Source organism: Drosophila ficusphila, unplaced genomic scaffold (assembly GCF_018152265.1).
Source record: "Drosophila ficusphila isolate 14025-0441.05 unplaced genomic scaffold, ASM1815226v1 contig_106, whole genome shotgun sequence".
Classification (NCBI taxonomy): domain Eukaryota; kingdom Metazoa; phylum Arthropoda; class Insecta; order Diptera; family Drosophilidae; genus Drosophila; species Drosophila ficusphila.
In genome coordinates, this window is record NW_025063993.1 from 4,557,466 (window position 1) to 4,584,898 (window position 27,433).

General features: G+C 38.5%; 6 protein-coding genes and 1 long non-coding RNA gene across 7 annotated transcripts; 3 read left to right on the forward strand and 4 right to left on the reverse strand.

Moving 5' to 3' along the window:
• Positions 1-5,581: 5,581 nt before the first annotated feature.
• Positions 5,582-6,665, forward strand: LOC108099848 (reticulon-1-A). Its single transcript, XM_017203495.2, has 2 exons — positions 5,582-6,151; positions 6,208-6,665. Exons 1-2 carry the CDS (start codon positions 5,647-5,649, stop codon positions 6,510-6,512), a joined length of 810 nt encoding a protein of 269 aa, XP_017058984.1. The 5' UTR covers positions 5,582-5,646; the 3' UTR covers positions 6,513-6,665.
• A 93-nt stretch (positions 6,666-6,758) lies between these two features.
• Positions 6,759-20,979, reverse strand: LOC108099846. The gene is made up of 2 exons (XM_017203493.2): positions 20,787-20,979; positions 6,759-7,954 (listed from the first exon to the last, which is right to left on the reverse strand). Exon 2 carries the CDS (start codon positions 7,926-7,928, stop codon positions 6,843-6,845), a length of 1,086 nt encoding a protein of 361 aa, XP_017058982.1. The 5' UTR covers positions 7,929-7,954; positions 20,787-20,979; the 3' UTR covers positions 6,759-6,842.
• Positions 12,756-14,642, reverse strand: LOC108099845. The gene is made up of 3 exons (XM_017203492.2): positions 14,253-14,642; positions 13,368-13,824; positions 12,756-13,300 (listed from the first exon to the last, which is right to left on the reverse strand). The coding sequence occupies exons 1-3, from the start codon at positions 14,582-14,584 to the stop codon at positions 12,890-12,892; spliced, it is 1,200 nt and encodes a 399-aa protein (XP_017058981.1). The 5' UTR covers positions 14,585-14,642; the 3' UTR covers positions 12,756-12,889.
• On the forward strand, positions 18,696-19,842 carry LOC108099850. Its single transcript, XR_001771959.1, has 3 exons — positions 18,696-18,769; positions 19,121-19,252; positions 19,338-19,842. It is a non-coding gene; the product is annotated as an uncharacterized LOC108099850 (long non-coding RNA).
• A 253-nt stretch (positions 20,980-21,232) lies between the features above and the next one.
• LOC108099843 (ATR-interacting protein mus304) lies at positions 21,233-24,138 on the reverse strand. The gene is made up of 4 exons (XM_017203490.1): positions 23,413-24,138; positions 21,828-23,334; positions 21,592-21,771; positions 21,233-21,530 (listed from the first exon to the last, which is right to left on the reverse strand). The coding sequence occupies exons 1-4, from the start codon at positions 24,052-24,054 to the stop codon at positions 21,307-21,309; spliced, it is 2,553 nt and encodes an 850-aa protein (XP_017058979.1). The 5' UTR covers positions 24,055-24,138; the 3' UTR covers positions 21,233-21,306.
• Positions 24,139-24,489: 351 nt separating this feature from the next.
• LOC108099844 (DNA-directed RNA polymerase III subunit RPC4) lies at positions 24,490-26,367 on the forward strand. The gene is made up of 4 exons (XM_017203491.1): positions 24,490-24,879; positions 24,939-25,318; positions 25,560-25,628; positions 25,683-26,367. Exons 1-4 carry the CDS (start codon positions 24,644-24,646, stop codon positions 26,246-26,248), a joined length of 1,251 nt encoding a protein of 416 aa, XP_017058980.1. The 5' UTR covers positions 24,490-24,643; the 3' UTR covers positions 26,249-26,367.
• A 90-nt stretch (positions 26,368-26,457) lies between these two features.
• On the reverse strand, positions 26,458-27,330 carry LOC108099849 (probable 28S ribosomal protein S26, mitochondrial). Its single transcript, XM_017203496.2, has 2 exons — positions 27,041-27,330; positions 26,458-26,980 (listed from the first exon to the last, which is right to left on the reverse strand). Exons 1-2 carry the CDS (start codon positions 27,247-27,249, stop codon positions 26,512-26,514), a joined length of 678 nt encoding a protein of 225 aa, XP_017058985.1. The 5' UTR covers positions 27,250-27,330; the 3' UTR covers positions 26,458-26,511.
• Between the last annotated feature and the right edge of the window lie 103 nt (positions 27,331-27,433).

A 27,433-nucleotide genomic window follows, 5' to 3' on the forward strand; every position in this document is an offset into this window, starting at 1 on the left:
TTTACGACGGCCCCACGGCTAATGGCTAATGGATGGTGCCCATTTGCTCCTGGTTCGGATCGGGGTTTGGGAATATTTGCGATAAGCTGTAAGTTTGCGGCTCGGCTTGCCGCAGCTCATATGCTAATTAGTGTGGCATACTTTAAGGCTCGCCGAAATGCATTAAATCGGAAAACTTAACGATCGAAGGAAGGGCGCTTTGCCACGCCCATATGCGAATAATACCGCTATAAACTTACTGTAGAAACACATAAAAATCCGTTGGAATACATTTAGGAATCGAATTACATGCGAGTCACAGAAAAAAGGGAAGCGAATAAAAGGAGTAGCTGCTCTACACATTAAAAACGCATAAAAATCGGAAAAATAAAACAGTACAGTAGCCAAAACAGGAAAAAAGAAAACGAATAAAGTGGCTATGAACATAAAAATCTTGATGGGATTGCACTTGGTGAAAGGATGGGAGGCTTTTGCACAGAAACCAATTGAAGCAATCAATTAAAATTGATGAACGAAATTGAATCACGTGTTACAATATTCCACATCCAGTTAAATTGCGCATGTGGAGTTGTAATAAAGTTAACAATAAATTCGAATCCATTACTTTGTCTCAAGTGCCGAGATTTTTTTGGAATTACTTTAAAGTATTCAATCTTATAAAAATGTTAAAGTATTTAATTTGATTAAAACAAACTTCAAATCGATTTTTATTTATTTATTAATGCGTAACTACACAATGTTTGGAGTCTATTATACGTTGAATCATATAACTTTTCAAGAATAAGTTGCTTTTCTAAGTCTATGGTAAGGTTAAGTTTTTTATAGATTTCCAATGAAGAAAAAATTTAAGAAAAACTTTAAAGAGCATCTTACATTTTCAGAATGTCAACAGCAAATTCCGGAAGGGATAAGAAACCAAAATGCAAAGCAGAAACGCTGCTGTTTTGCTAATGTAATTAACCAGTCTGCAAGTAAATGCAGGAAAAGCAAGAAATTAGTAAGAAAATAGAGCAGGAAAAAGAAACGGTAATGTTTTCAATAGAAAGGGGTAAGAAAATTACAAACTGTTGGTACAAAATGTCAACTTAAACATTTTATGCACAACAGGGAATGGAAAAAATCTACAAAATATAAGGAGCATCAGCAGCTGTCTTGGTCAGAAGGTGGCTAATTACACTGCACAGCAAACAGAGAAATTAAGCAAAAAAAAAAAAGACCAATGGAAGGGAAAAATTAAATGCAGTCCTTAGGGGGCGAAATTTGTTTGGGTGAAGACATTAAACAGAAGCCAAAGCGGGAAATTCCAGGCACGTTGAAGTCACAAAAATAGTAATACAGAATTAATTAAAACAAAAATTGCTTAAGGAAATTGTATTTTATCTATATTATTGCAGATCCTGAGACAGGAAAATTACGCAGCTTGTCAGCAGCACACGATGCAGAAATGGAAACAGCCACAGAACAATAACAGAAAACAGAAAACCGAGACCGGCAAACTATTCTCCCATATTCAGCAAAGTTTGCTGTGTTTTGCATAAAGTTTTGTGGATCTGAAAGCCAAACATTTATACATGGCAGCCACTTGAACGTAACAAGCCAAAGTTCAAAGCCCAAACTTTTGGCCACACTTCAAACACTGAAGTAGCAACAATGTTGTGCCCCATATCAAATATCTACGGATGCATGTGGCGCATTGAGTGTGGTCAGGGTGGATCAAGTTGGACAAACGGAAAGTTTAACTTGAACCGAACAGTGGCAGTTCAAATGTATACTTGCATACAAACTTTTTTTGTGGCTTTAGTATAGAACAATTATGCAACACAATTGAAATTTTTTGTGTTGATTAGATTAAAAAATGCGAATAGAATAGATGATTAATGGTTTTTAAAGAAAAATGTCTTTTAAAGCAAGAATTTTCGTTGTAACTTACAAAAAATCATTTAAATTATGTTACTTATGTTTTTAACTGCTCATTGGCATAACGTTATCTAAATTGCTTTCATTTCGCTGTTTCATTATCTTTGCATATAAAACTCAAAAGACCATTACCTAGATGTCTAGAAATCTTAATTTATCAAAAGGTTTCAATATAACCAGACTGAACTTAATTTTATTGAGCTCAAATGTATTCTATCTGAAAACTCTTAAATAACCGCAAAGTGTTTCAGTTTTTAAGCCTATTAACCCTCTAATAAACCTCCGTTTGATGAAGATGAAAAAGATAAGCCACTTGAACCCAAAAAAAGTTTAAAATGAAACGTTAAAGAGTTGCCATTTTAATTACTCACAAAGAACTGTACACAATTGGATAGAAATGCCATTAGGGCTGAAAGGAATCTCGTACTCCCAGGAAGAACAAATAAAGATACAGATACAAATGCCAGAGTCTGACAGACAGATTTCAAGCTCAACTAATGAGTGACCATGCATAAACAAAAAATGAGGGGGAAAATATAAATTCCGACTTAAGTCCATTGCCATGGACGAGCACCTTGCCCTGGGAGACGCTTGAATGTCTCAAGTCAAGCGGCTCCCTCGGCCAACACTTATTTTAATGAGAAATTCTAATTTCACCAATAACACAAAAGACGTCCTGGAAAAATGCGCAAACAACACAAAAAAATAAATAAAGAAATGTTGCCAAAGATATTTTTGCTTTTCCTGGCAAGGAGCTGCCGTGATTGCTTTTCGCCACTCGTCCGTGACGAAAACAAAAGAGGCCGCCGTCTTTTCCCCTATCGAAAACCCAAAACGGAAAACTCCGAACGGAAAAAATACGAATTGCCTGCATAAAAATATCTTGAGTATTTGCTAGTCTGCAATTAAATGAGGGCTCCGCTCTCCTGTTTCAAGAAAGGAAAGGAGGTGACTGAGCTTAGTAATAATAATTACAGTTCGGTTGGGTTTGGGGGGTTACCTCTGAAGTGTTGCAGGGGCTAAAGTTCTTGTTTTGCGAATAAGAAAGAGTGCTTTCGGAGTCTTATTAAGGATGTCGAGGCATTAGACAAGTCAGAATTTAAAGAGCATCTCCAAAATAATCTATCATAAATGAGTAAAAAGCTATTAGGTTCGAAACATTAAACAAGTTGTTTTTAATTTTTGAAAAATACTTCATCATATGCAATTAACATTTTTTATTTTATCGTTGATAAATAATTGGCAATAAGGTTCAAATCATTAGCGAACAACCAACTTATTTTCAAGTCAACGCAAAAATCCACAGAAACTAGGAATTTCGTCTAAAAATATGGACAAGCAAGAGCATAAATTAAACTAATACACCTCGCTAAAAGGAAACGCACATCGAAATGCATTAGGCAACCCCCAAAATTACGATATATGGGGGAGAAGATACTCCCCCTTTCGGAATGTTCGGCAATAATCCAGAAGGACGAAGGCAAGTCGAATTACAGTTACAGTTAAGGTAACGGTAACGCATGGCAATGTCCATAAAAGGACACTGAGTGTCAGTTTCAATTAAACATGTTGACAGCTGTAAGGACACGGCCTGAACTCAGGGGGCAGTCAGATATACACTCCCCCGATATCACGAAAGATACTGCTGTATTGTCAATGTCTGGGGTGGATTCCTGCCCTCTGGCTATTTCGATTTTAATACAAGAAATTCCTGGCATTGTCGACTGACTATAAAGAAGTCGAAGCAAATACGTTGAAGGAGCCGAACTCATATGACAACTTTATCGGTTCGAAAGAAGAATATTTGCTGAGATTTTCAGGTTGTTTTTTGGACATTGACATCTTATGGCTGTATGACACTGCACCAAAGGGAAAATGTATATTTATTTAGCAAGAAGAAAAAGTTCTTTATTACTTTCAACTTGTAGATTAAATTATAGCTTAAAAAAGCTGTAGTTAAAAAAAGGTCCAAAGAAATTAAATTATTACATTTGATACAGTATCAAGTGCCATATGGTCTTACACATTTAATGCACATGCAAGGACTTTCGTTTTTTGACAGGAGCAAAAGAAACTCATTGCAATTTTAAGTAATTTTATGTGTATTTGTTTTGATTTACATTCCAAATGAACGATAAGATTTCTTCGGCAATTTTCCGCCTCTTCCTTGCAGTCCTGATGCATTGACAACTTGTCAAACATTCTAATATCCTGTTGCAGTTTGTGTGCACGATGTCATGACGTGAGCTACATGAGGGAATTTAGTTTAATTAAACTGCCCATGTATGAATGCAAATACAAAGATTGTACTGTTTGCATATTAATTTCCTGTAACTCTAATTGAAGGTGATAGAAGCTTCGAATATTTTGAGTAATCTAAAACGAATAATGAACAAATGTCGAGTGGCAAGAACTTAAGTAGTTTAATATTTTACAGAAGAAGAGAACTGAAACAATCTTCTCAGAAGTTTATTAATAAAAGACCTAGATTCAAATTCTAGTTAATTACTTTTATGTTGAAATGTTGAAATATTTAAAGAACTTCAAACCTATTTTGATATTTTACGGCTCGTTAATAGCGGCTTAACCTCAAAAGTCTTGTGACACTTGAACAAATAATTTAAGTCGTTCTCATTGTAATGTCGTTTTTGTCACCCTCCACCTTATTTTTTAATTTTTCTGAAACTTGAGGGTGGAAAAGTTAAACCACTCGATGTCATTTTGACGCCAGCGACTTTTACCAGTATTTGCCCAAAATATTAGCGTAATGCCTTTGACAAATCAATCGGCAAACGATTGATTTGGGAGACAGAAGGCTGAGTGCCATTAACCATACCCTCAATGGTCGTTGGTCACACCTCGTGCAAAAATTATTTGGCCAAATTGCGTGGGGAATTTGAATAAAAGAGCTTGTTGGCGGTTCGGATCAAACGCGGCCGAAGCTGTGATAAAGAGTTCTTGAAACAAATTCATATTGACTTGACATTTTCCCATTTTTTACAAAAGGTCAACTTACGTATTCAGCAGTTCATTTAAAATGAATAACCACTTAGCTAAAAAGAAAAATTTATAAAACATGGGGAATAGATAAGTAATAAATGAATTTGTTCGTAATACATACATATGTAACTAAACCTATATTTACCTAAATAAAATAGTTTTTATGCATACTATTATGGATAAATTTATAATTGTATATATACATAACAAAAGTTTTTATATCTAAATCTTCAAAAAAAAATGGGAGGTTTATTCAAAAGGCTGCCAATCAATGTAAATCAATTTTATGGAAAATTCAGTTACCCAAAAAAAAGACACAGTTTGTGGTTCACCCTTTGACAAGCTGAATCATAATGCAGTACGTCTCAATTTATTGTGCATAATTCACTGGGAAAACTGTTTTGTGGAAAACTCGTTCGAGCTTCCCTTTTTCAACTGGGAGCAGGTGTCGCCACTTGGCAACACGTGTGCTTGGCAGTCAAAAGTTGGAGGACTTTTGTGGTTGGATAGGCTGCGGATATAATAAAATATTTGGCTTATATACAAAGTTGAACACCTATCGTATGTAGATGTTCATATATAAAAATATATTTTAGAAACTAAGTAGTTTGTTTGTCCAGAAGTTTAGGGCAAACTAACTTAGTAAGCAATCACCTTTCCATCACGACAGAACTTAAGACGACATTCATTCTTTAGCCTCGAGAATTACTTTCACCTATATATTAAAACATGGCGGCTGAGTTGGACCCAGTTCCAGTTGTTGTACCTTCTGCAGAGCTCAACCAAAACCTATCCAAATATGTTTCAAAGGAGCTAACTGAGCTCATCATGTGGCGCAACTGGAAAAAGACGTTGTTTGTATTCATGGTACTCCAAGTTTTCATCCTTGATGTTACCTACCAGTCGGTTATAAGTGTGGTGAGCGTATGGAGTCTGTTTGGACTCTGGATAATGATTTGGTACCGCTTCTACGTGCGGTTCCTTCAGTTGATCGATAAAACCGATATCAAGGGAAATCCCTTTCAGAAATATCTCGACATGGACTTTCGTATATCTGACGAGCGGTCGAAGCAGTTTGCACTTTTGTTTTCATCTCAAGTTATTGGTTTCTCAAACAAGCTGCAATCTATTGTTTCAGGGAGAAGTCCTTTGAAATCCGTCAAGTGGATGTTTTTTCTAGGTGGAGTGGCCATAGTTGGAAAGTTGATCAGCATAGCCATATTGCTCCAGTTGGGTAAGTTCACTATTGAAAAGTAAATAGTTCACAAATAAATTAATAATTTTATTCAGGTTTATTTCTAATATTTACAATTCCAAAAATGTACGAATGCCAATGTCCACTCATAAAGTTTTCAAAACTGGCTAACTTTATTAGTCAAGGAAAATGCATTAAATTAAACATCTTTAAGCAGTTGGACAATGAAAATGAGAATGATAAAGAAGTTAACAAGATAATTGATTTGGATATTGATTTTAATGATGAATGCAATGATGATACCATTTTTAAAACAGAAGAGAATCCGAGTGATGAATTTGAGCGACTTGCCGAATCCTCGTCAGATGAAGAAACTGATGAGGCCAAAAAAAACCAATAAAAGGATAACACCTCTATTTTATGACTGGTTATAATATGCGGAACTAGAAAAACCTTTATTAGTGGAGGTCATTAAGCCAGACTTTGTCCAAAGTAAATACTTTAAAAATACATGCAGTCAATAAAAATCCATATTTATTCGTTGCTCCAACAACACCTTTTCTGGTATAGCTTGAACAAAAATTGGGAATTAGTTTGCTCCCTTATAAGTGTTTGAACTTACTAAGAAAATGTTAAAAACAAAGTATTTTTGCTTATTTAACATGCATTTGTATTTTATTTAAATTCAGTTTGGAGTGTTCATATAATTTTAGGTAAGCTTTTTATCATTCTAATCTGAACAACTGCTTTCGTCGCCATCGTCCAAAAATTGACAGCGATTCTTGGTCCGGACCTCACGAAAGGGACCTTGTCTCTCCACTCTTTCCTGTGAAAATCCCAGATCATTAAACGCTGTTGCGTAATCGATTGGCGGAAGGTAGTTTGGTTTGAAGACTTTCAAAAACGAGGGAATGGGTGGGACAACTCCATCCGAGTGGAAGTTCACAATCGCCTGAATGTGTTCCGGTCGCAATAAGCTGCAAAGCTGGCGAAGATGCATCCTCGTCGGTTTCGGCGACCACTTGAAGAGCTTTATATCCAGGGAGACAACCTTCCTCGGGTGATAGGCTGGTTTAGCATCCCCAAGCGAACCACCCACATGCATCCTTGTGACATAATCCTTCTGCTGAAATCGCTCCAGATCGTCACTAAGGCACTTGTAGCTATCTGCTAACTTGTCATCTAGGCGAATGTGTCCACGAAGCCGTGTGTGTGCCAACAGCCAGAGCATCTCCTCATAGCCAAAGAAAGGTACATCCAAGTGCACCACGCTATTGTTTCTCTTCTTTCCATATTCCTCAATAGTCTTTGCTACCTCATCGAAGTCCACATGTTCGAAGGGGAAATTCACGGAGGACAGATTGAGGTACAGCTGATCGGTGCCCTCGCTGATCCATGAGTTGAAGATGCGGTTGCCCAGTAGGGCACCGAGGTTTTCCAGCCTCGCGGCCGAGTAGCAGTAGAGCAACTTGCCGCCCTGCTGCCGCCGGATGAACAGAATGAGGCTGTTGCCCAGATGGCTCCCGGAGCAGAACATCGCCTCCAGGCGCTTGCCATCGCTGAGGATCAGAGAGAAGGGTTCGCACTCCTCCACCAGATGGAAGTCCTTCTCCTTGATATTCGCATTGCGGTTTTTCAGGTTCACGAACAGTTGGTTCGCCAGCGGACGGGTTGTGTACATCCCGCAGAATCGTCGGGGCAGCAGATGCAGCTGCTCCTGTACGTGACACAAACTGGTTATGAACACCTTGAAGTGCACATCGTACAGCTTGGGAATCACGTCGAATCGCAGATCGGGGTGGTCCTTCGGGCGCATGGTGATTCTGATGTTTCAGGAGAGTGCTGCAAGTAAAAGACCGCAGGGTTTTATTTAGATTTCTTCAATAAAATATGTAAAATATTTTGTAAAAGAAATTAACATTTGATGAATTCTAGATTGAAAGCAAAAATTAAGAACAGCGTCTTTATGCCTTATCAAAAACTTTTTATACAATTAAAGTAAAAAAGTTATATTTGCATAAAAAAAATTGTTAACCATTTTGACCTTTTTAATTAATTTTTCTCTTATAGGTTTTTTCAGCAAAATTTTGAAACATGGTAAACGGAATTTCAATTGTGTAAGTAATTTTTCAACAAATCAAAGTATTAGGCTGTTCTTCTTATGTTTATTATTGACCCGCCTATAAACATTTATATTTACTCCCTCTTCTTCTTTTAAGATGGATTTTGGTACTAAAAATTATAACTTTTGTGATGCAAAATAATGCGCTTTCTCGCAGTATCTTACTGGTAATAAATTTGGAAGAAGTTAACATGGCTTGTACACACGTCTCAAAACTTATTTTATCACTGCAGTAATTGTTTGAGGTGAGGGGAAGCTGCACTATGAATAAATTTTGTTAACCATTATAAAGAACGACGCTGCGCTTTTATAAGTCAACAAATTTTCCGCCTTGATTCCCACAGACGAAAGATGTCATAAAATCCTTTACTGTAAAATATATATGAGGATAGGACGAGACCGTTTCATCGATTGCAGTATTAAAATCCTATGCAAAATGACATTAAAAATTATATTGAAAGTGCCGAAACCACACCGACCATAAAAGTTTCCTCAACTTCCATATAAAACTCTGTCTGAGGTAATTAGTTTTTTGGCCCATGTCGTTGAGCTCATAAAAGTAAGCTGCCATCGATTGGTTACTACAGTGCGCCATTCGAGTTTTATCAAAATTTGCGCAGGACTTGCTTAGTTTTTATTGCTACGCTTAAGCGCGGAAATGTCATAAAGGAAAGTGCTTTGTAGAAACGAGTAGCGTTTTTAACAATCATGTGAGAAATATTAGACTTATTACAGCACAGTTTAAGTAATTGCAATCGATTTTTTTGGCATGCAAGCCATTTGTAATCCAAAAAGAAGGCACATACTTGTACATAACAAAACTTGAAGTATTTTAAAGAAAATTTTAAGATTGTTATGGCAGGAATAGTTTGTCAAAATTTGTCAATTAATTTATAAACCGATAATAAAATGCTAAGCTTAATAAGCTTTAGCAATTTATGTAACATAGAAGTTGCTATTTTACACAGTAAAATGCATGTATTTTTAATAAATATAATAATAACGTGCAATAAAGTATTGGTCTTTTAAAAGCTGTGCTCGAACAACATCAAAAGCCTTCTGTACTGTAATTAATGGTAACCAATAAATAATTTGCCACGGACAAAGGAGAAAATGCTTCCAAAGTACTTAGTTGCACGACTAGAGACCTGTCACACCCTGCCGCAAAGAATTTGCATATGAATACGTACAAAGTATCTGAAGGATTTAATCACATATAATCCCACCCTGTTTTGGCACGGAATGTGAAAAATTGCAGAGGACACATATGATAACCTGGTTTGTGGGGTTGGCCAATGACTAATGATGCTTTCATTTATCTCTAGATTGTTTGCCGTGAAAGTGTTAATGCCTGCAGTCTCCGCAAAACCTTTCTCTGGATGCCATGTGCGCATAATTACTTGGATTGCTGGAAAAGCTTTTGTCATCATTTTAAAATTATTTAAATTTTGCTCTCAAATGACTAACTGACTAAACGCAATCACTTTGATAAATGAGCCACTGATGAGTGGCGTCGAAGAAAGGCCAAAGCTAAATGAAAAATTATCGCAATTTACGTGTTTGCTTTTAAGCTTTTTCCCTTTCGAATGGGGAATGTGGTTCTTTAAGGATGTTCGCTGATAATTATAACGGATTTGCATATGTAATTTTCCACTTTCCCGGAATAAAATTGCCTAGTCATTAAATCTTAACTCTTGTTTGTGCCATTTGGGGTAGCACGAATATAAAATATATATTATACATAAATATATATTATACAACATAATTTTATAGTTATGATCTCAATATGAAATCCTCTTGTTTAAATTCTAGCGCAATAAATTTAATTACCTCACGTACTATTTCATTGTTATTAATATTTTCCTAACTTTAAGATAAAGCATAATCATTTCTAAGGCAATAAAACTAATCCCTTTAAATCCTTTAATATGACTAATTGATACTGCCAACCATTAAACAAAATAAAACAAGGAAAACCAGAGTGGCGAGGGAGGGAATTTGAACGGAAAAGCCCAACAGAGATTTGCCAAATAAAAGATTTATGGTGTGCCAAGAAAAACATTTGTGTTTATATTTCACTGTTAGCTTTGCACTCCTCCTCGAAATAAGGAGGACATGTGGAGTTTGCGGCGGAGGATGTGCCGAAAGTTCATTAATTATGATTGGAGACAGTTGTACAATTAATAAACGAAGCGAAGCGACTATTTCCCCGGATTGTGGTAAAGTTCCTTGGATTGGAACTTTTATTTAGGAGGATTTAGGAGGGGGAAACCCAAAGCGGAAGCGAGAGTCTCGTTTTTGGCTTTTTCTCTCTATTTGTTCAGCCCAAGATTATGATCGGACTTTGATTTATGGTTGCCTGTGCAAATTTATTGCTTTTAATAGTTTGCCCCTCAGGAATCTGACTCGAAGCTTCGTTGCCCAAACATCAGCCATACGCTGAGTAGTTGGCAGCTAATTGATAAAAGTTTCTTAAATAATTCTGGCACTCTGGGAGGAAATTGTGCCTGATTGAAAGTAAAAGTCTAGATTCTAGAGGGTGTGAAAGTAGTCTTTATCTAAGATGGAACGCTCATGAAAATGGGGTATTCAACAACAAATAAAAAATAGGTCTAGTGTAAACGTATATATATATAATATTTATATTTATATTATTATATAATATTAAGTATTAATTATATAGGTAATATTATATTTTTAATTTTGTGTACTTAAAGTAATATGTTTTCTATTTAAAAAACAGGTTTTTTTTATTTTTATTTTTAAGTTACAGAAATGTAAGAACATTACTAACTTTACTAAGCAAAGCTTAGCAGTATTTCAGTAAGCAGGCAAACTTAGAATTTACAAGAGGAGTTCAATAAACCAATTCTTCAGCTAACCACTTCCTCGAACTTCCTGTGGGTCCTTGAGCACCCCAATAGAAATCGTTTTTTCTGTGCGATTCGGTTTCGAATGCAACTCCTCATTTGCAGACGGACGAGGATGGGAATTTTGGCCTTCCAGGGCCCGAAGGCATTAATTGCATTCTGCAGCATCGCATTGCACTTTCAATTAGTTGCAAATGCCTTGCCCGAAAGTCGGCGACTCGGGACCGAAACTCCCCTCCCTTCGGTAACAGGAAACGGAAGTTAAGTGCTGAGGCGAGGCGTTAAGTAAATGCAACCCCAGATGAAAGCAAAGGAAGCAACTTCTACCATGACACTGGAGAAATACGCATTAATTGAAAGGTGACGACGGCAGAAGGGGCAAACTGGTCTTGGGGGTTGACTCGGCTGCAACTTTTGGCCACTGACCAGCTCCAGAAAGTTGACCCCTTGCAATTCTGCATTCACTTTGCTTCAAGCAATTTCCTTAACAAAATCGGGGAGTGGGAAAATACGGCGGCAGGTTACCTGTCTCTAATGCATTTCAAAATTGATTTATGGGATTCTTTCGACTGGCTGGCAGCCTTAGACAGATTTCTGTTTGCGTTGGGCCTTCGTGTTTGTTTTCAATGTTAATTAAGGTTTGTGTTTACCCATGGGCCTAGTAAGTCGTAAAAAGTTGGGGGAAATGGTAATTGACCGTCAGTTGAAACGATTTGTGAAATTTTACGGAAGCGGATTTAGCAATTAAATGTTGCGTGATAGTGTAATTCAATATTTATTTTAATTTAACATGTTTTCACCAGGAAATACAATAAAATTAGATACGATAAGGAACCTTTTCCAAAAACTAATTTACACAATAAAGTTTTTGTCATAAAAAGATTTCTTCTTGTAAAATAATAGTTATGAATACCAACATAGTACCCTTGCATAAATTTCTCAATAGACTTGCCACCTTTTACCACTCCAGAGTGAATCTTAGAAAAGGTAAAGTTGACTGCTCCCGAACAATAGCAATAAATTGCTTTTTAAACACTTAGAAGAAGGACAAGCGTGTTCGAAGTAACATTGGCGTCGAATGCACTTTGGCTCCCTCTCTGCTGCAGGATATTCCTCCTCGATTCTGGATCCTGGTCTTATATGCTCCCCGACTCGATTCGCTTGGCTTCAGTTGGAGCCGAGTTGGCTTACACTTGGCAGCTGACAACTTTCTAAGAATAACTGCAAAGCGATTTGCATATTTAGCTGTATGGAGGTGGGTGGAAATGGAAGTGAGAACTTTATCACTTTTAATGCAGCCAGCCGGAGCACATGCATCACACACTCACTCTCGTAAATCTTGGCCAAAAACTTTGGCAGACAACAAATTTATTTATAAACACAAGAAGTAACACTTGAGTTGGGTTTCTATCAAAAAGGAAGGGTTGCAATATGTAGAAATTGAAAAAATGCATCTAGACGGTTTAATCAAAATATAAAATGCATATAAAGACTACAACATTTTGAATGTTGGATTAAATAAATGTTATAAGTATTAAAAGTCGAACAAGTAGTATAGTTTAAATCAATTATTTATTTTATTGTAATACATATTTTTGTATACAAATATTTAACAATTTTTCTTTGCAAGTAAAAATATATTTTTGAATTATTTAGGCGCTTTCGTTTGAGAAGGAAATTAATTTTTCTAAATACATTGCACAGTTTACTGCACACAAAATACTAATAATAAAAAACAATCAATATTGCTTTAAACAAATAAAAAGAAACAGGATCTTTTCATTTCTAATCCAATATACCCTGCTGATCAAACTGGAGTAGACAAGCCTTAATTGTCTGACGCACTCTTTCGTTGGTAAACAATTGCTGACGCTTTTTTAGCATTGCTTCTGGATCCCCAAAGGTGTGAACACCAAAATTGGCACTTGCCTCAGGTGTAGCACAACAAATGGGGAGCTCACAGGCAACGGAATAATAGCCGTAAAGCAAACAGCGTTGCATTTCATCCTTCAGTTGATCAAAAGTGGGCAATGTTTTCTTATAACCACAATGCTTCAATGTGCTTTGAAGACTATTAAAATAGTGATTCAGAAGATCATCCTGCTGATTCAGCAGGATATCTTGCTTAATGCTGGTGTAGAAGAGGAAATGAAGGTCTATGGCCGGGCTGCCCCAAAAACAGTTTTGAAAATCCACCTAAAATGGAAAAAACAGTATAAATTACTAAATAAGTTCAATGATTAAAAAGGGTATTTTTACTTACAAGTACTGCTCTTTTGTTAGTTGCATCAAACATTATGTTATTTAACCAGGGATCACCGTGAATCACCGCATTGAAGGCCGACTTATTAGGATCTACCACACTTTGCATTTTCCGGGTATACACATGGGGTAGTTGGGCTTTCATTTTCTTAGATATTTCTGGCAATTCCTCAGCAAATGCTTCTGCCGCAAATTCGGTTCCGTCTAGAACAATAACCTTGCCGAAATGATCAGTCAGTCCCTTGCTATAATTCGAAGGCGCAAGCATTGTGATCAACTCGGGTTGATCCTGAAACAAAACCATGGAAGCGCCGTGGAACTGAGCCAGTTTCCTTAGGCAAATTTTGGCTTCTTCTAGATTTAGGCCCTGACAGCGATTAAAAGATCCGTAACCCAGGGCTCCCAGATCTTCCAGAAGGTAAATCTCTTTCCTGGCTGATGTCTCCACAAGAAGGCAGCTAAAAAACGCAACAAAAATTTATTAAAGCGTTCCTATTTTAACAATTAATTTACACCGAGAAAAGTCCTTTTCCTGTATTATTTTTTGTTTTTTAACAATTTTTTAGCGAAGAAGATTAGAAGATTAATTTAGTTGTCAAAGAAAAAAAATATGGAAATTTAAATAAAAATTCAGCAGCCTTGTTTTTATATTGAAATCGGTGAAATTATTAATAAATATATTGTATCTGGTAAGAAAACAGTCAATTTTTCTACCTCCATACAAAAGTCTTGAACTTTTCTAATATAAAGTTAAGTTTTATTGGCAAGAAAAAGATTTTATTTTGATTGTATAGAAATAGAAAAAAACCCTTTCCTATAAAATATTTAATGTAGCACAAATTCAAATAAAATTTTTTAACCTTGTTTGTTAAATTCAACTACTTACTCGGCGCTTAGTTTGTGTTCACCAATCTCAGTCGCAGATTTATTGAGGATAGCCGACATAGCTGGCAGGAGTTGCTCAAACATGTCCTTTTCATTTGAACCGATCTCGGCAGCGACGGGCAGCAGATCCTTGAGAACATAATTTCCTGATTCGAGAGCACTATCGGGAGACCGGCGGAAGTCCAGCGACACCCGGTAGATGACGCTGCAAAAGTTCTCGCCACTCTGGCTCACAACCTTAATGTTGAAATTTTCCACGCGCAGCTTTTCACATCGAAAGGCTTTCGACAAAGCTCTCTCGAAATATTCCGCCGTATAGTTCTCCATCCCCATTTCACGTCCGTACTGAACAAACCTCGCCAACCGACTGAACCATTTCGTGGTCACTAGTTATGAAATTGCCTCCGGCTTTCCCTATAAAGCATCACCAGTATATCTGGGAGCTTTGTCATTATCACTGCACGATACAGAGAAAAAATTACACCCAACGCGATTCGCACACATTTTTCAATATTACAACATTGATGAAATCATCTGACCGTTAAGCTTTTAAAACACTTGTGGCGAGAACGTTCACTTATTCACCGTAAACAATTTATAATCGAACATGCACAAATAAAATCGTGTTTTGCAACAAAAAATGTAATTTAATTTATCATCTTTAACTTTAACTTTACAACTGCATATTAACAATTTTGATATACATTTTGCATAAAAACAAAGTAAATTTAATTCAATCACATAAAGAACAATATATGTAAATTAAAAAATTCTCTCGGTGTGGATGTATGTAATTCGCGGTATCAAATAATAAAACGTGCTTGGCGAGCTCATCCCAAACAAAGCGGTGTTGTTTGTGGTTCTACTAAATCGTGAGATAAAATTATAAATTATATTACTTTCGAGTCGCTTAAGTATGGGTCGTTTAACAACTTATTGAAGGAGTCTTGTTTTGAAAAGAAATTCATTGATATTATTACAAAATTTAAAAACACCTTCCACATGCCGATTTCTCGAGATCAGAACTTGACCTATTGACCTTTGACTTTCTTATATTAAATCTTGCTTATCTATTCCAAACACTTATCTTGTTAAATACCCTTTCCAAGAAAAATCTGTTCTTTGGGAGCTTAGTTAAGATTTAGATGGGGAAAAACCCATTGCAAGAAATGTACCAAGGTTCAAGTATGTCGTTCACGTAAATTTTGCATGCTATTATAAAGTTTAAGTATAAGATTGCGAGAAGGTTTAGATTTTATGCTTTTCAAAACACATGTTGTTATGGGTGATTCCTGTCCGGTTTAGGATTTTGACCAGCGTGCTTGTTCTTGTCCGAGCTAAGGCCATTTGTTATTTGTTATAAAAGGACAATAGTTAGTTTTATTTTTTATTTTTTATTTTTGTAAGTTTTAATGATGACTAATGTAAAAGTTAAACAAACGTATAAGCCCTTGCAGTCATCAATATGTCGACTTTTCTATGAAGTTTTTATATTTTCGACGATTATTATGAAATTTAATGTCATTAGAAAACACTATATTTCAAAAATTATGCTTTTCTGATGAAAAACAACGAAGTTATAATTTTTTTTTCAGTTAATTTTCGTTAATTCATATGATTTTTCGATATTTTCTAAGGCAGCTATAGAATATTGTTGTCCGATTTTAATAAACCTTTTTTCCCAGCTTAAAGGTATTTTAAAAACTCGATGTTCTAAAAATCATGATCGTGGGATAAAACACAACGTTATAATTTTTTTTTCATCTAATATATAAAATTCTCGTGTCACAGTTTTTGTTACCTTACCCATAGCATTTTAAATCAATTTAAACTGGGGCAAAAATCCTTCATCATTAAGTAAAATCATTAATTCTATTTATGAGTGAGTGATAGCTGTCCAGTGAGCTATGCCAAGAAAACGCAAAGCGGGTACTTTGAGCCGTGATACAAATAGAAGATCCGAAAGAATAGCGCAATTGCATCAAGAAGAGCCAGAAGATACACGAGCTGAACGCAATGAAGTCAGAGAAGAGCCAGAAGTTACACGAGCTGTACGCAATGAAGTCAGAAGATTATAACAACGACAACCACGCCGTGTCACAGTCAATAGAGGCAGAACAAATGACCATCAACGACAACAGGTACGTCTAGCATTTATATATGATTCATTACTGCGTCTAGCATTCCAGTATGAGCCCGATATTGAGTATTATGCTCACTCAAAAGTGGTAATTGGTGCTATGGACAAGGAATGTCCGCATTGTCATGCTCTGAAATTTAAAAATGAGCCAGCTGGGATGTGTTGCACGTCAGGAAAAGTGCAACTACCAGAAATTGAAACACCACCTGATTCATTTTTTGCCAGACGCGATTATAATAACTTAAAAATAATGTTTGGCTTTTGTTATTTTTATATTCCCTCATAGTTCGCAGCTCTCCAGATGACTTTATAATACATATGTAGGTAAGTCTAGAACTGAGTGCATTTTGTACAGAAATTATAAAGTCTTCTGGTGGCAAAACAACGTTTGCCGGGTCAGCTAGTTATTTATATATATTTTTCGATCTTTCCTATGGCAGTTTTATGATTGATATATCCAATTTTGATTTATTTAATTCGAAATTCAATAGTACACTTGGCCCTCGCTTAACACGGGGGTTACGTTCCTAGAAATCCTCGTGTTAAGCGAAATAGAGTTAAGCGAACCATGGATTCAGTACAAAATAAGGGGTTATGTTCGCAAACTTCAAAATTGGCAGCAAAAAAATTGTTTTATGGTCAAATTTGGTCTGTTTTTATTAAAGTCTCATTCATTTGTTCAAAATTAACCAAAAGTTATTATGCATATGCCTTTAATAAATGCATAACATTTATCTTTTCAAAATTGAAAGTTGGTATTAAACAAGAGTCAAGAGTCGTTAGAAAACTTTATATTCCAAAAATCATGCTTGTCTGATGAAAAACAACGATGTTATAATTTTAATTCCGTTATTTCTCTATAGATTTTTTGATCTTCCCTATGGGAAAAAACTTGATATTCAAAAAATCATGCTCGTGGGATAAAAAACAGCGATGTTATCAATTTATTTCCATTAATTATATATATTTTTTGATCTCTCCTATGGCAGCTATATGATAGAGTTATCCGATTTTGATAAAATTTAATCCGAAATTCAATAGTAGAAAACGCTATCTTGAAGAAATCAAATCGATCTGATCAAAAACATCGGCGTTAGAATATCGTATTTCAATTTCTTGTATGGGAGCTATCCTATATAGTCGCCCGATCTGGCGCGTTCCGACTTATATACTGCGTGCAACAACTACACAACTTTTGGGAAAGTTTCAGCAAGATAGCTTTAAAACTGAGAGACTAGTTTGCGCGGAAACGGACAGACGGACAGATGGGCAGACGGACAGACGGACAGATGGGCAGACGGACAGACGTTTTCCGATTCTGCTCGTGATGCTGATCAAGAATATATATACTTTATGGGATCTGAGGGGTCTCCTTCACTGCGTTGCAAACTTCTGACTGAAATTATAATATAATACCCTTTTGCTCTACAAGTGTATAAAAACTAAGCTCAGTAAAGGCACTTTGCATTAGCAGTCAATGCTATTCACATTCAATTTAAATCGGAACAATACAAAACTTTCCGATTACAAAAACTATCCGATTTTGAAGAATTTATAAAATAAAATATTATTCATACCAGCAAACATTTCGCTCGCGATTTATCAAAATTTTTTAGTTTCAACAATTCTATTGATTTTCCAATTTCCGGCAAGGTAAAATTCTTTTCTGCGTCCGCCCCTGTGCAGCACTCTACCCAAACCTTTTTTTTCCAGATGAGTATGGAGTGGACCTGCCGTTGGAGTGAAGTTACCACAATGCAGTTACTGCGGCAGGTCGCCGCCCACCCAGCGATATGGAACCCCCATTTTCCCGATAGGGCTTATCAGTCCCAACAGGCATGGACAAAAATAGCGATCTTGATGAAAGTCCCAATAGAAACATGCAGGCTAAAATGGAAGAATCTAGGGACGTACTACCTAAAACAACTAAAGAAAAGCTCCAGTCATTGGCAGTATATTGACGACATGGACTTCATCAAGCCCGTTTTGCAGGGTTAGGACCTCCACTTGCTGCGCAGGTGGTCACAGAACATAACGGTTGTCATGACTATGCTTATATCCCCGGTCATTGGATCATTGAAATCGCCATCGCTCACCTGAAAGGGGCAAAGAGTGATTATGATCTCCTTAGATTATGATCTCCCTTTGCCCCTTTCAGGTGAGCGATGGCGATTTCGATGATCCAATGACCGGGGATATTAAGCATAGTCATGACAACCGTTATGTTTGTGACCACCTGCGCAGCAAGTGGAGGTCCTAATCCCTGCAAAACGGGCTTCATGAATTCCATATCGTTAATATACTGCCAATGACTGGAGCTTTTCTTTAGTTGTTTTAGGTAGTATGGCACTGAGCATTTATTTGATTGAAAAACCCAGGTAATTAGCCTTTTTAGGCAATATCATTAAAACAATTTTATTTGAGCCAAGTTTTACCATTTTCTTGGGTTATTAAATGTAAATAAAAACAAGAAAGGAAGCTAGCTTCGGCAAGCCGAAGCTTATATACCCTTGCAGTCATCAAATATTTCGATCATAATGCATAAGGGCTAAACAACCTTCCATATTTTCGACTATTGTTCGTATGGCAGCTATATGATATAGTTGTCCGATTTTGATGAAATTTAATATGCAATTCAAGAGCAGTTAGAAAACTCTATATTCCAAAAATTATGCTTGTCTAATCAAAAACAACGATGTTATAATTTTATTTCCCGTATTTCTATTTAGATTTTTCGATCTTTCCTATGGCCGCTATATGATAATGTTGTCGTTCATATGACGCTCTCCAATATCCGCTAATATTCTGGAAGGGACAAGACGGATACTGCATAAACATAAAACAACGAGATCCCGTATCAGGTACTTCATTGATTATGAATTTGATTATTAATCATTTAACAAAACAATTAAATAATTGAAAGTATTAAATTTAAATTAATTACAGGAGCTGAAACCAACAAGAACGTTAGCTCAAAGGATTATTATGCGTACCGATTAATGATTAGACGTGGCCTAGACAACGTATTCTACGATGTCGTGAGCTTTGTCAACAATTCATGGTCGACATGTACGCGAAGATTGAGAGCGAACGACTACGATTCTTACGATATAATCAACTAAAGCTGCGCGCGGAAGAGTACATTCATTTGCGGGACGCTATCAACAACAACGCCAACGTCGCCGAAATTGGTAACCATGTCATTTGCCATCATCATTACATGTGTTCGGTCCCACACGATGCTGGCTGTATTCGGTTGAGTGGCAAAAGCGAGGATTACCTCATGCAAACATTTTGGTTTGGTTAATCGGCAAAATCCGTCCTGAAGAAATCGATTCCGCAGAAATGAAAATTCCAGATCCATCCTCTGACAGACTGCTGTTTGATATTGTTACAACAAACATGATTCACGGTACGCGATTAGTAATTAAAAAATTAATGAACAACGTGATCGGAAGCCAGCATTTTAAATGGAAAGTTCAGAGGTGAAAATATACTAATACCAAGGATTCCTATTATACTTGATGCGCCAATTCAATTCAAACGAATTCAGTTTCCGACTAGATTGGCATTTGCAATGACTAACAACAAATCCCAAGGTCAAACGATGTCTATTTGTGGCTTAGATTTAAGAACACCATGTTTTTCACACGGACAATTATACGTGGCATGCTCTCGAGTGGGTAAACCATCCAGTTTGTTTGTATTAGCAAAAGATGGACTCACAAAAAATATTGTTCACGCTATAGCATTATTTAATAGTGTTATAAATTATAATAACTTATTAAAAATAATGTTTGCATTTTGTTATTTTTATATTCCCTCATGGACTCCAGATGACTTTATAATACATAAGTCTAGAACTAAGTAACTTTTATAGAGAAATTATAAAGTCATCTGGTGGCAAAACAACGTTTGCCGGGTCAGCTAGTATGTATGTATATAAAAATAATGAGTATGATTTTCAAAATATGGAGTTTTTTAATAACCCTCAAATCGAGAACAAAATTTCATTGAAATACAACAACTATGTATATTATATACATAGCTGCCATAGGAAAGATCGAAAAATCTATATAGAAATAACGGAAATAACATTAAAACATCGTTTTTTTTTCATCAGATAAGCATGATTTTTGGAATATAGTTTTCTACAAACCCTTGAATTATAAATTAAATTTTATCAAAATCTGACAGCTATGTATATCATATGACTGTCATATGAACAATAGTCGAAAATATGGAAAATTAATAGAAAAATCGTCATAGCTTCCATGTTTTTTGGCCCTTATGCATTTTGTTGGACATATTTGATGACTGCAAGGATATATACGCTTCGGCTTGCCGATATTGTTCCTGGATTTGTACTTTGCTGGTTTGTTGACATAAACTTACATGTGCTTGTATATATAAAAGTTGTTTGTTTACACCATCCTCTTACAATTGTGATTGTAAACAAATAGCACATAAATGATAAACATAATCTTCTTTATTAAAACTCGTTTTTATAGCGTTAAAAAAAAATTAAAGCTAATACAATTCAATGTCTCTAATAGAAATGAGAAAATCCCGCTTATAAACTAGTTCACAGAGCTAAAAACAGCTGTTTGAACTAGTTCTTTCGGAGCAATAAACTAAGTCGCAGTTTTGGTTTTATCGTATATATATCGATTACGGTATGTAATTTGCAAGTTGTGAGCGCGAACTTTAAATATCAATCAAGTCGTTAATTTTACTTCTAGTTGGAAAAGAAGGTATTGAAATGTTTTAAATCAAACAAAAATAATTGAAGCCCATGCATTTCAATCTCTAAACAATGTCCAACCGAAAACACATTACTATTTGAGTTTTAAGGTTATCTATTTGCTGCACATATTTAGATTAAGCTAAAATTCCTAAACGAAACAACCGATAACTATTCAAACAAGTTCTCCTCCCATTTAAGGGCACCAAAGAAGTTGATGTCGAGCAGTTTACGAGGATCAAAGTTCTGAACCAAGTTAATCGTGTTTTGGGCATCCGCATTCTTAACAATCCGCTTCCATTCGAGGAGGTCGTTGCCAGGATTATTAATATTGGCTTCCTGATGCAGCGGTTTCAAGATGAAATGGGCTTTTACCAACTGACCAAGCAAGCGCACTAAATTGGAAAAAGGTATTTTAAAAGTTAATAATTTAAAATAAAAACTTGTTTAAGTTACAATGTATTGGCTGAAATCCAAGCAACTCTGCATGTTCGCTCCACCAGTTACAAATAAGGCTGAGGTAAAGTTTGGTCGTCTCCTCGGAGTCGAGGAAAAGGCAGGTGAGGTAATACTCATGGAACACGAGAGTAAGCAGGTGGACTGCAATGCGGGAAATCGCGCCCACCTCATCAGAACCTAAAAAAAGAAGGATGTTATAACTATTTAACTATGTATTAACAAATAAAACCAACCTGAACTCCTGTCGTGCAACATCCATTGGTGCATAACCTGGAAGATAATCGTGACCGCACTGAGGCACAACTTCACATAGCACTCGCAGTCCTTTGCGCGTTGCGTTGAGCTTGAGTTTGAATTGGAGTTTTGATTCAAATTAGATACAGAAGAAGATGATGATGCATTAGAGATTGTTCCCTGCACCCCTGCCGTTGTGCTGCAACTCAAACTGCCAGCCATTTTTGCCGTAGTGTCATTACCAGAATCCTCCTCGCCATCATCTGCAAAGTACGGCAGCATTTCCAGAATGAAATCCGGCGGGTTCTTGAAACACTCGAAAGCAAAACGGACGTGGTTTCCTCCGATTCTCAGAAGCAGTTGAAAGTGATCCTCTCTCAGAGGCGTTTCACTAAAGAAACAAAGCTCAAGTAATCCTGCATAGACCTGAAGAAAACAGGATTCGGGACCAAATCGATAAACAGAGCGAACGCGATCCGACACAAAACAGTGCTTGGGACTATTTACACACATCTTGGACATGAGTTGCGGATGTCGAAGGCAGCTTAAAAGACAGGAGCTCAGCTCGGCAAAAACCCAAGGACTGGGACGTGTAAAAACCAGCTGCTTGAGAAGATCAAAGAGGTGCTCCTCACTCTCTTGAAGCATTTCCTTTTCTTGTAAGAGACTATTCAGAAGGGAAGCCAAAGCCTCCAGCAAACCGAAATGTTTACTGACTTCGTAGGAGAATCCCAACTTTATAACAGCTTCAATAGCCACTTCTAGTAGTCCAAGATCATTTTGTTTCCACTCCAGAAGAGCGCGGGAAATTCTTTCCTCTTGCCGGCAAATCAAGGCCAAGGTTGCCATGTAGCGACGCAGCGGCAAAGCCCTTTCGTTCTCATACAAACTACCCTGCTGCGAAAGGGAGATGCGATGAACTTGCTCCTCGAGGTTATGGGGATTGTAAGGGTACAACATGCAGTTGTGCGGAAAGTCCAAGCTCTGGGCGTAGGAGGCGAACTCGGTGAACACTTTGCCGACGGAGGAGAGTACTCTTGGAATGAGATTATCCAAAGATACGGGCTGCGCCTGCAACTGAGCGTAATAAAGCAGCAGTTGTTTGAGCTCTAAGTCAAAAGGGTTACTCTGTTTCCTACCCTGATCCGCATTCTCGCTGTACTCGAACATACTGCCATTATCAGTTTTTAATCTAGGCGCAGATCTGTGTATGTTGAGCCGGTTTAGTCGGAGTGCGGACCGCTTCTCGAACGGATCTGGAGCAGGCTGCCAAATGCTCATGCTGGAGTTCATGCTCTTTTCGTGGGCCCTTTGCTGGGTCTTCAGTTTGGTGTACTCGGCATTTTTTATCTTTAGCTCGATATCCTTGGCCGCTATCTGCTTGGCAGCCTCAGCCACTTTTTTGTTGCAGTCCCGGTTCGTTTCGTCGGCCAAAGCCAGTTTTTCCATTTTGCTGGCCTGCAGCTGCTGGCGCACGTGCTTTAGCTCATCGCGAAGCAGACTAACCTGCGGAAATCGAAATATGTAGTTGTATTTATTAAATATTAAGGTAATTGCATGATCTAAATAATTTAATTAGCCAACCTCTCCGGATTTGACCACGTTGCGTTCGTTGCATTCGCCCAGATTCTTCTCCAGCTTGGCCTTGTCCCGCTTGAGACCCTCTATCCGCTCCATAAGGAACTTGATCTGGTGCTCCTGCTGGCGGGATTGCGTCGCATTAATAGTCGTCGTTGTTGTGGTTTTCTGCTGAATGCTGATGTTGGAGCTTATGGTTCTGCTTGTGCTAGGTTTCGGTTCCGGCAGCTTTTGTGGCTCGGTATCAATGAGGGTCACAGCCAGGAAATCAAAATCGTCGTCGTCCCCGAAAATAGCATCCATGTCCAGTGACGTGGACTTTTTCTGGGGCGGCGGTGGTGGCGGGAACATTTGCTGCGTGCTAGTGGAGCCCTGGCCCATGGGAGCGAATTCACTGAAGGTCACCTGACTGGGACCGATATCAACATCCAATCCCGTTCTCTTCTTGCGCTCTTCTGCCTCCAATTCCGCCTCCGCCTGTTGGGTGGCCATCAGGATGACGTCGTCGTCATCATCGTCCCAAAAAATTCCATCGAAATTGTTTCTTGGCGGACTGGGTCGAGATGATCCTCGCGTGACACTGACATCCAAGCGGGGAATCTTGGCTCGGGCGAAGTCCTTCATGGTACCAAATCGCTTGGAGGCCATAGTTCAGATGATTTTTCTTTATTCTTTTAAAAATTAATATCCTGCCATGAGATTTTGCGATTTTGCCGGTTTGTTTACAAATCACAAAATCAGTGTGACCGCCGATGAATAAAAAAAATACCTTTGAGCTCTACAAACTATATTTATTTTTTTTTGTATAGAACCTTTTTTAAAATAAATTTTTTCTTGAATCTCTTCAAATATCCTCTAAGCTTAAAGATGAAGGATTCATAAACCTGGCCACATGTATCTTAGAAAAACAATGAAAAACATTTCTTATCCTAAATCAAGCAAAATACGTTGTACCTTTAAAAGATTTACGTTCAAATAGTAAGTCAATCCTAGGCTCCAACCAATGTTTTGCTGGGTTGAACAAACCGATTTATGTGGCAAAATTAGGAAAAACAAGATTTAAGTATTTTCTTTGGTCTCGAGGATTTTGAGGAAAGCAAGACTGGCCGAATTCCTTAACCTCAACGAAGTCCACTCAACGCGAATTTAAACGGAAAACAAGCGGATTTTTGGGGAAAGCAGAGCGCAGCGACTTCCGTCGACTTTTCCAGCGGACGGGCGGCGCGAATGGGACGCCATGCCAGCGAAGCGGATGACGGCCACCACAGCAGCAGCTTCGTCCATTAGTGGATCCAGTGGCTCCGCCACGAATAGCAATGGTCCGTCTGGGGGCGGGTCACGCCCCCTGGAGACGCTCAACGGGATGGCCAGGTTGACCCCCGCCCGCGATTTGACCCTTGGTGGGCGTGGCGCTGCGCTGGGGAGCAAAAAGGTGTTTGCCCCCAATTTGAATGCGGTGCGCAACAAGAATGCGTGAGTATATGGATTATGCCAAAGAGATCATTAATTGCATCATCATGTGTGAATCCCAGCAATGTCAAGACCTCCAAGGACACCACCCAACCCAGGGGCGGCCGCAGGGGTGGGCGTGGCAATGGCACTGCAGCAACACGTGGTCGGGGTGGAAATTCCGCTGGCGGGGGCAATTCCACGCTCATCCAAACCCAAGGACTCTTCTCTGAAGGAGCAGGCGACGTCCATGTGCGGAGGTCAACGGGCAATGGAACGGCATACGCCAGGAGCGGCGAGGAGGTTGCCGTGGCCAGGAAACGAGTAGATCGGAAGGACGACAAGAGCCAGGCCGAAAGGATAAAGGAACTCTTGGGTGAATCGGATGCCAGTGATGCAGAGCTCAGCGAAGAGGAACCTAACAAGACTGAGATGGCTCTTCGGCCCATCCTGCTCAAGGAGGGTAAGTGCTGGTCGTGGGTCAACAGGAGAAGTTGTGATAAAATCGTTAAATTGCTACTAGGAATGGCAAATATTTATGGTGGCTTTTTTTTTTTTTTTTTTGATAAATTATATCCATTTATCATTTCAAGATAACCGTATTCACTTGACATAGACTGCATTCGTATACTAAATAATTTATTTATATATTGGTTTCTTGTCATTCAACTAATGCTTTAACCTTCACCATTTTATAAAATCAGGACTGTGGGTCACCCAGAAGACACCGATTCTGAAGCAGGAGGATACCAGTTCAACGTCTACACAAAAGGGTACGATTGTTACAGTAGTAGATAGTATATATTCTAATTTGTTTTGGCATCTAGAAACCTTGGCAGTGGCTGAACACCTGCAGCAACTGCATGTCGCCGCCCAAGCTGCCAGCTTGGAGGAACCACCGCTGCAGTACGGTCGCTATCCACGCACCATTGGCAACTTTCTGGACTCCAGTCAGTCGCAGATCTTCCTCATGCAGCTGCCTGATGTGCTGCCATGTGTGAGCGATGAACCCGAGGATGCGGAACCATCTAAGGCGGACCCCCTAGCGACCAGTGAATCCGAACCCTCAAGTCCTGCCATCAAATCCTCCAGCGTAGCCAAGGGAAGTGTTCTTCGGCAGCTTGAAGAGGGCCAGATCGGCAAGATTCTGAGGTACAAATCAGGTCGCGTTAAACTCCAGCTGGGAGATACCCGCTTCGACTTGGACATGGGTCTTGATCCGGGATTCCTGCAGGAGCTTATGTCTGTTACCGCGAACCGCGAGCAGCGCAGCGGAAACATGATCAACCTGGGACCCATTCAGGCCAAGCTCAAGGCCACTCCAGATTGGGTGCACCTCTTCGAACAGCAGGAAGCTGCAGCCAAACGATCCAATCCGGTGCCGAACACGTAGCACAACCTGATTTCAGTTCCACACTAGATATGTAAAATTGTAAATAGGCTGCGCCTAAGTCTAAGTTATTTCTACTTTAAATGCCGTACATACATTTTAAATATAGACTTTTGTAATAAGAATTGGTTTTGATTTGAAATGGGAAACCGAAAACACCAAGCAAAGGAAGTTTAACTGGACCGGCACACAAATTTTAGAACGAGTTAGGATTCCTTTTTTTAGCTAAATAAGCAATTTATGCAATAACAATCTAAGACAATCAATTAATTACTTAGGACCTGCTGGTTGGGCTCGGGATTAGCATCTGGAAGCTGAGAGGTACTGCGTCCCTTGTAAAGATTTCCAGCCAGGTCGATGGCGAAGTTGTGGTCCACGGGGTTTGCCAAAGCGGCCTCGATGGCTGCGTCCAAGTTTTCTTTCGTGATGTACGTCTTAGAGCGCTCGATCTCGAGCAGAACCCGCTGGTTGGCCTTTTCCCTGCGCTCCTCCTCGCGCACCTGTCGTGCCTCCAACCGCTCTTGAACATACGCCACCTTCTCCTCTCGCTCCTTTGCCAATCGCTGATCCCGCTCCTTGGCGATGGCAGCGTTCCAGGCGGCATTGACGTCCAGACACTTTTGGAACTCGGCCTCCTCCTGCTCGGGAGTGAGTACGATATGGTCTGCGGTGGAGGTCTCCTCATGTCGGACAACTTCTTCCCTTAGAAACTGGCGCACTGACCGCAGCTGGGTTCTGGCAACAAGAAAAAATTATGAATTGGTGGCTTTTAATAAATAGTATGTTTTTATATACTTGTAGTGGTTGTGGAGCCTCATGAGCTCTGTGCGCTCCTCCTCTGTCTGCTTCTTGCGCTCGGGCACGCGGAACAACTTGCTTTTGGCCACCGGTAGCCATCGGGGCTTCCGGCGCCAGCGGACGAACTCCAGGGCAAAACTATTCCCTCCCGTCTTTCCGGCAGGAAGAGCGGACTGCGTCAGCAGTTGGCAGCCGGCTCGCAGCATATTTCGGGCTGTTTAATTAATAAAATTTAATTTTTACTTCGCCGCTGCTGAACTGTTGTGCAACTCTGTTTATATATGGAACTGGTTCCGCCAAGTTCGATTATTAGTTCCACCAGTTGTGATCATTTAATATAAAAAAAAACATAGTTAAAGGGACAATTACAAAAATTGGATAATTTCTAAT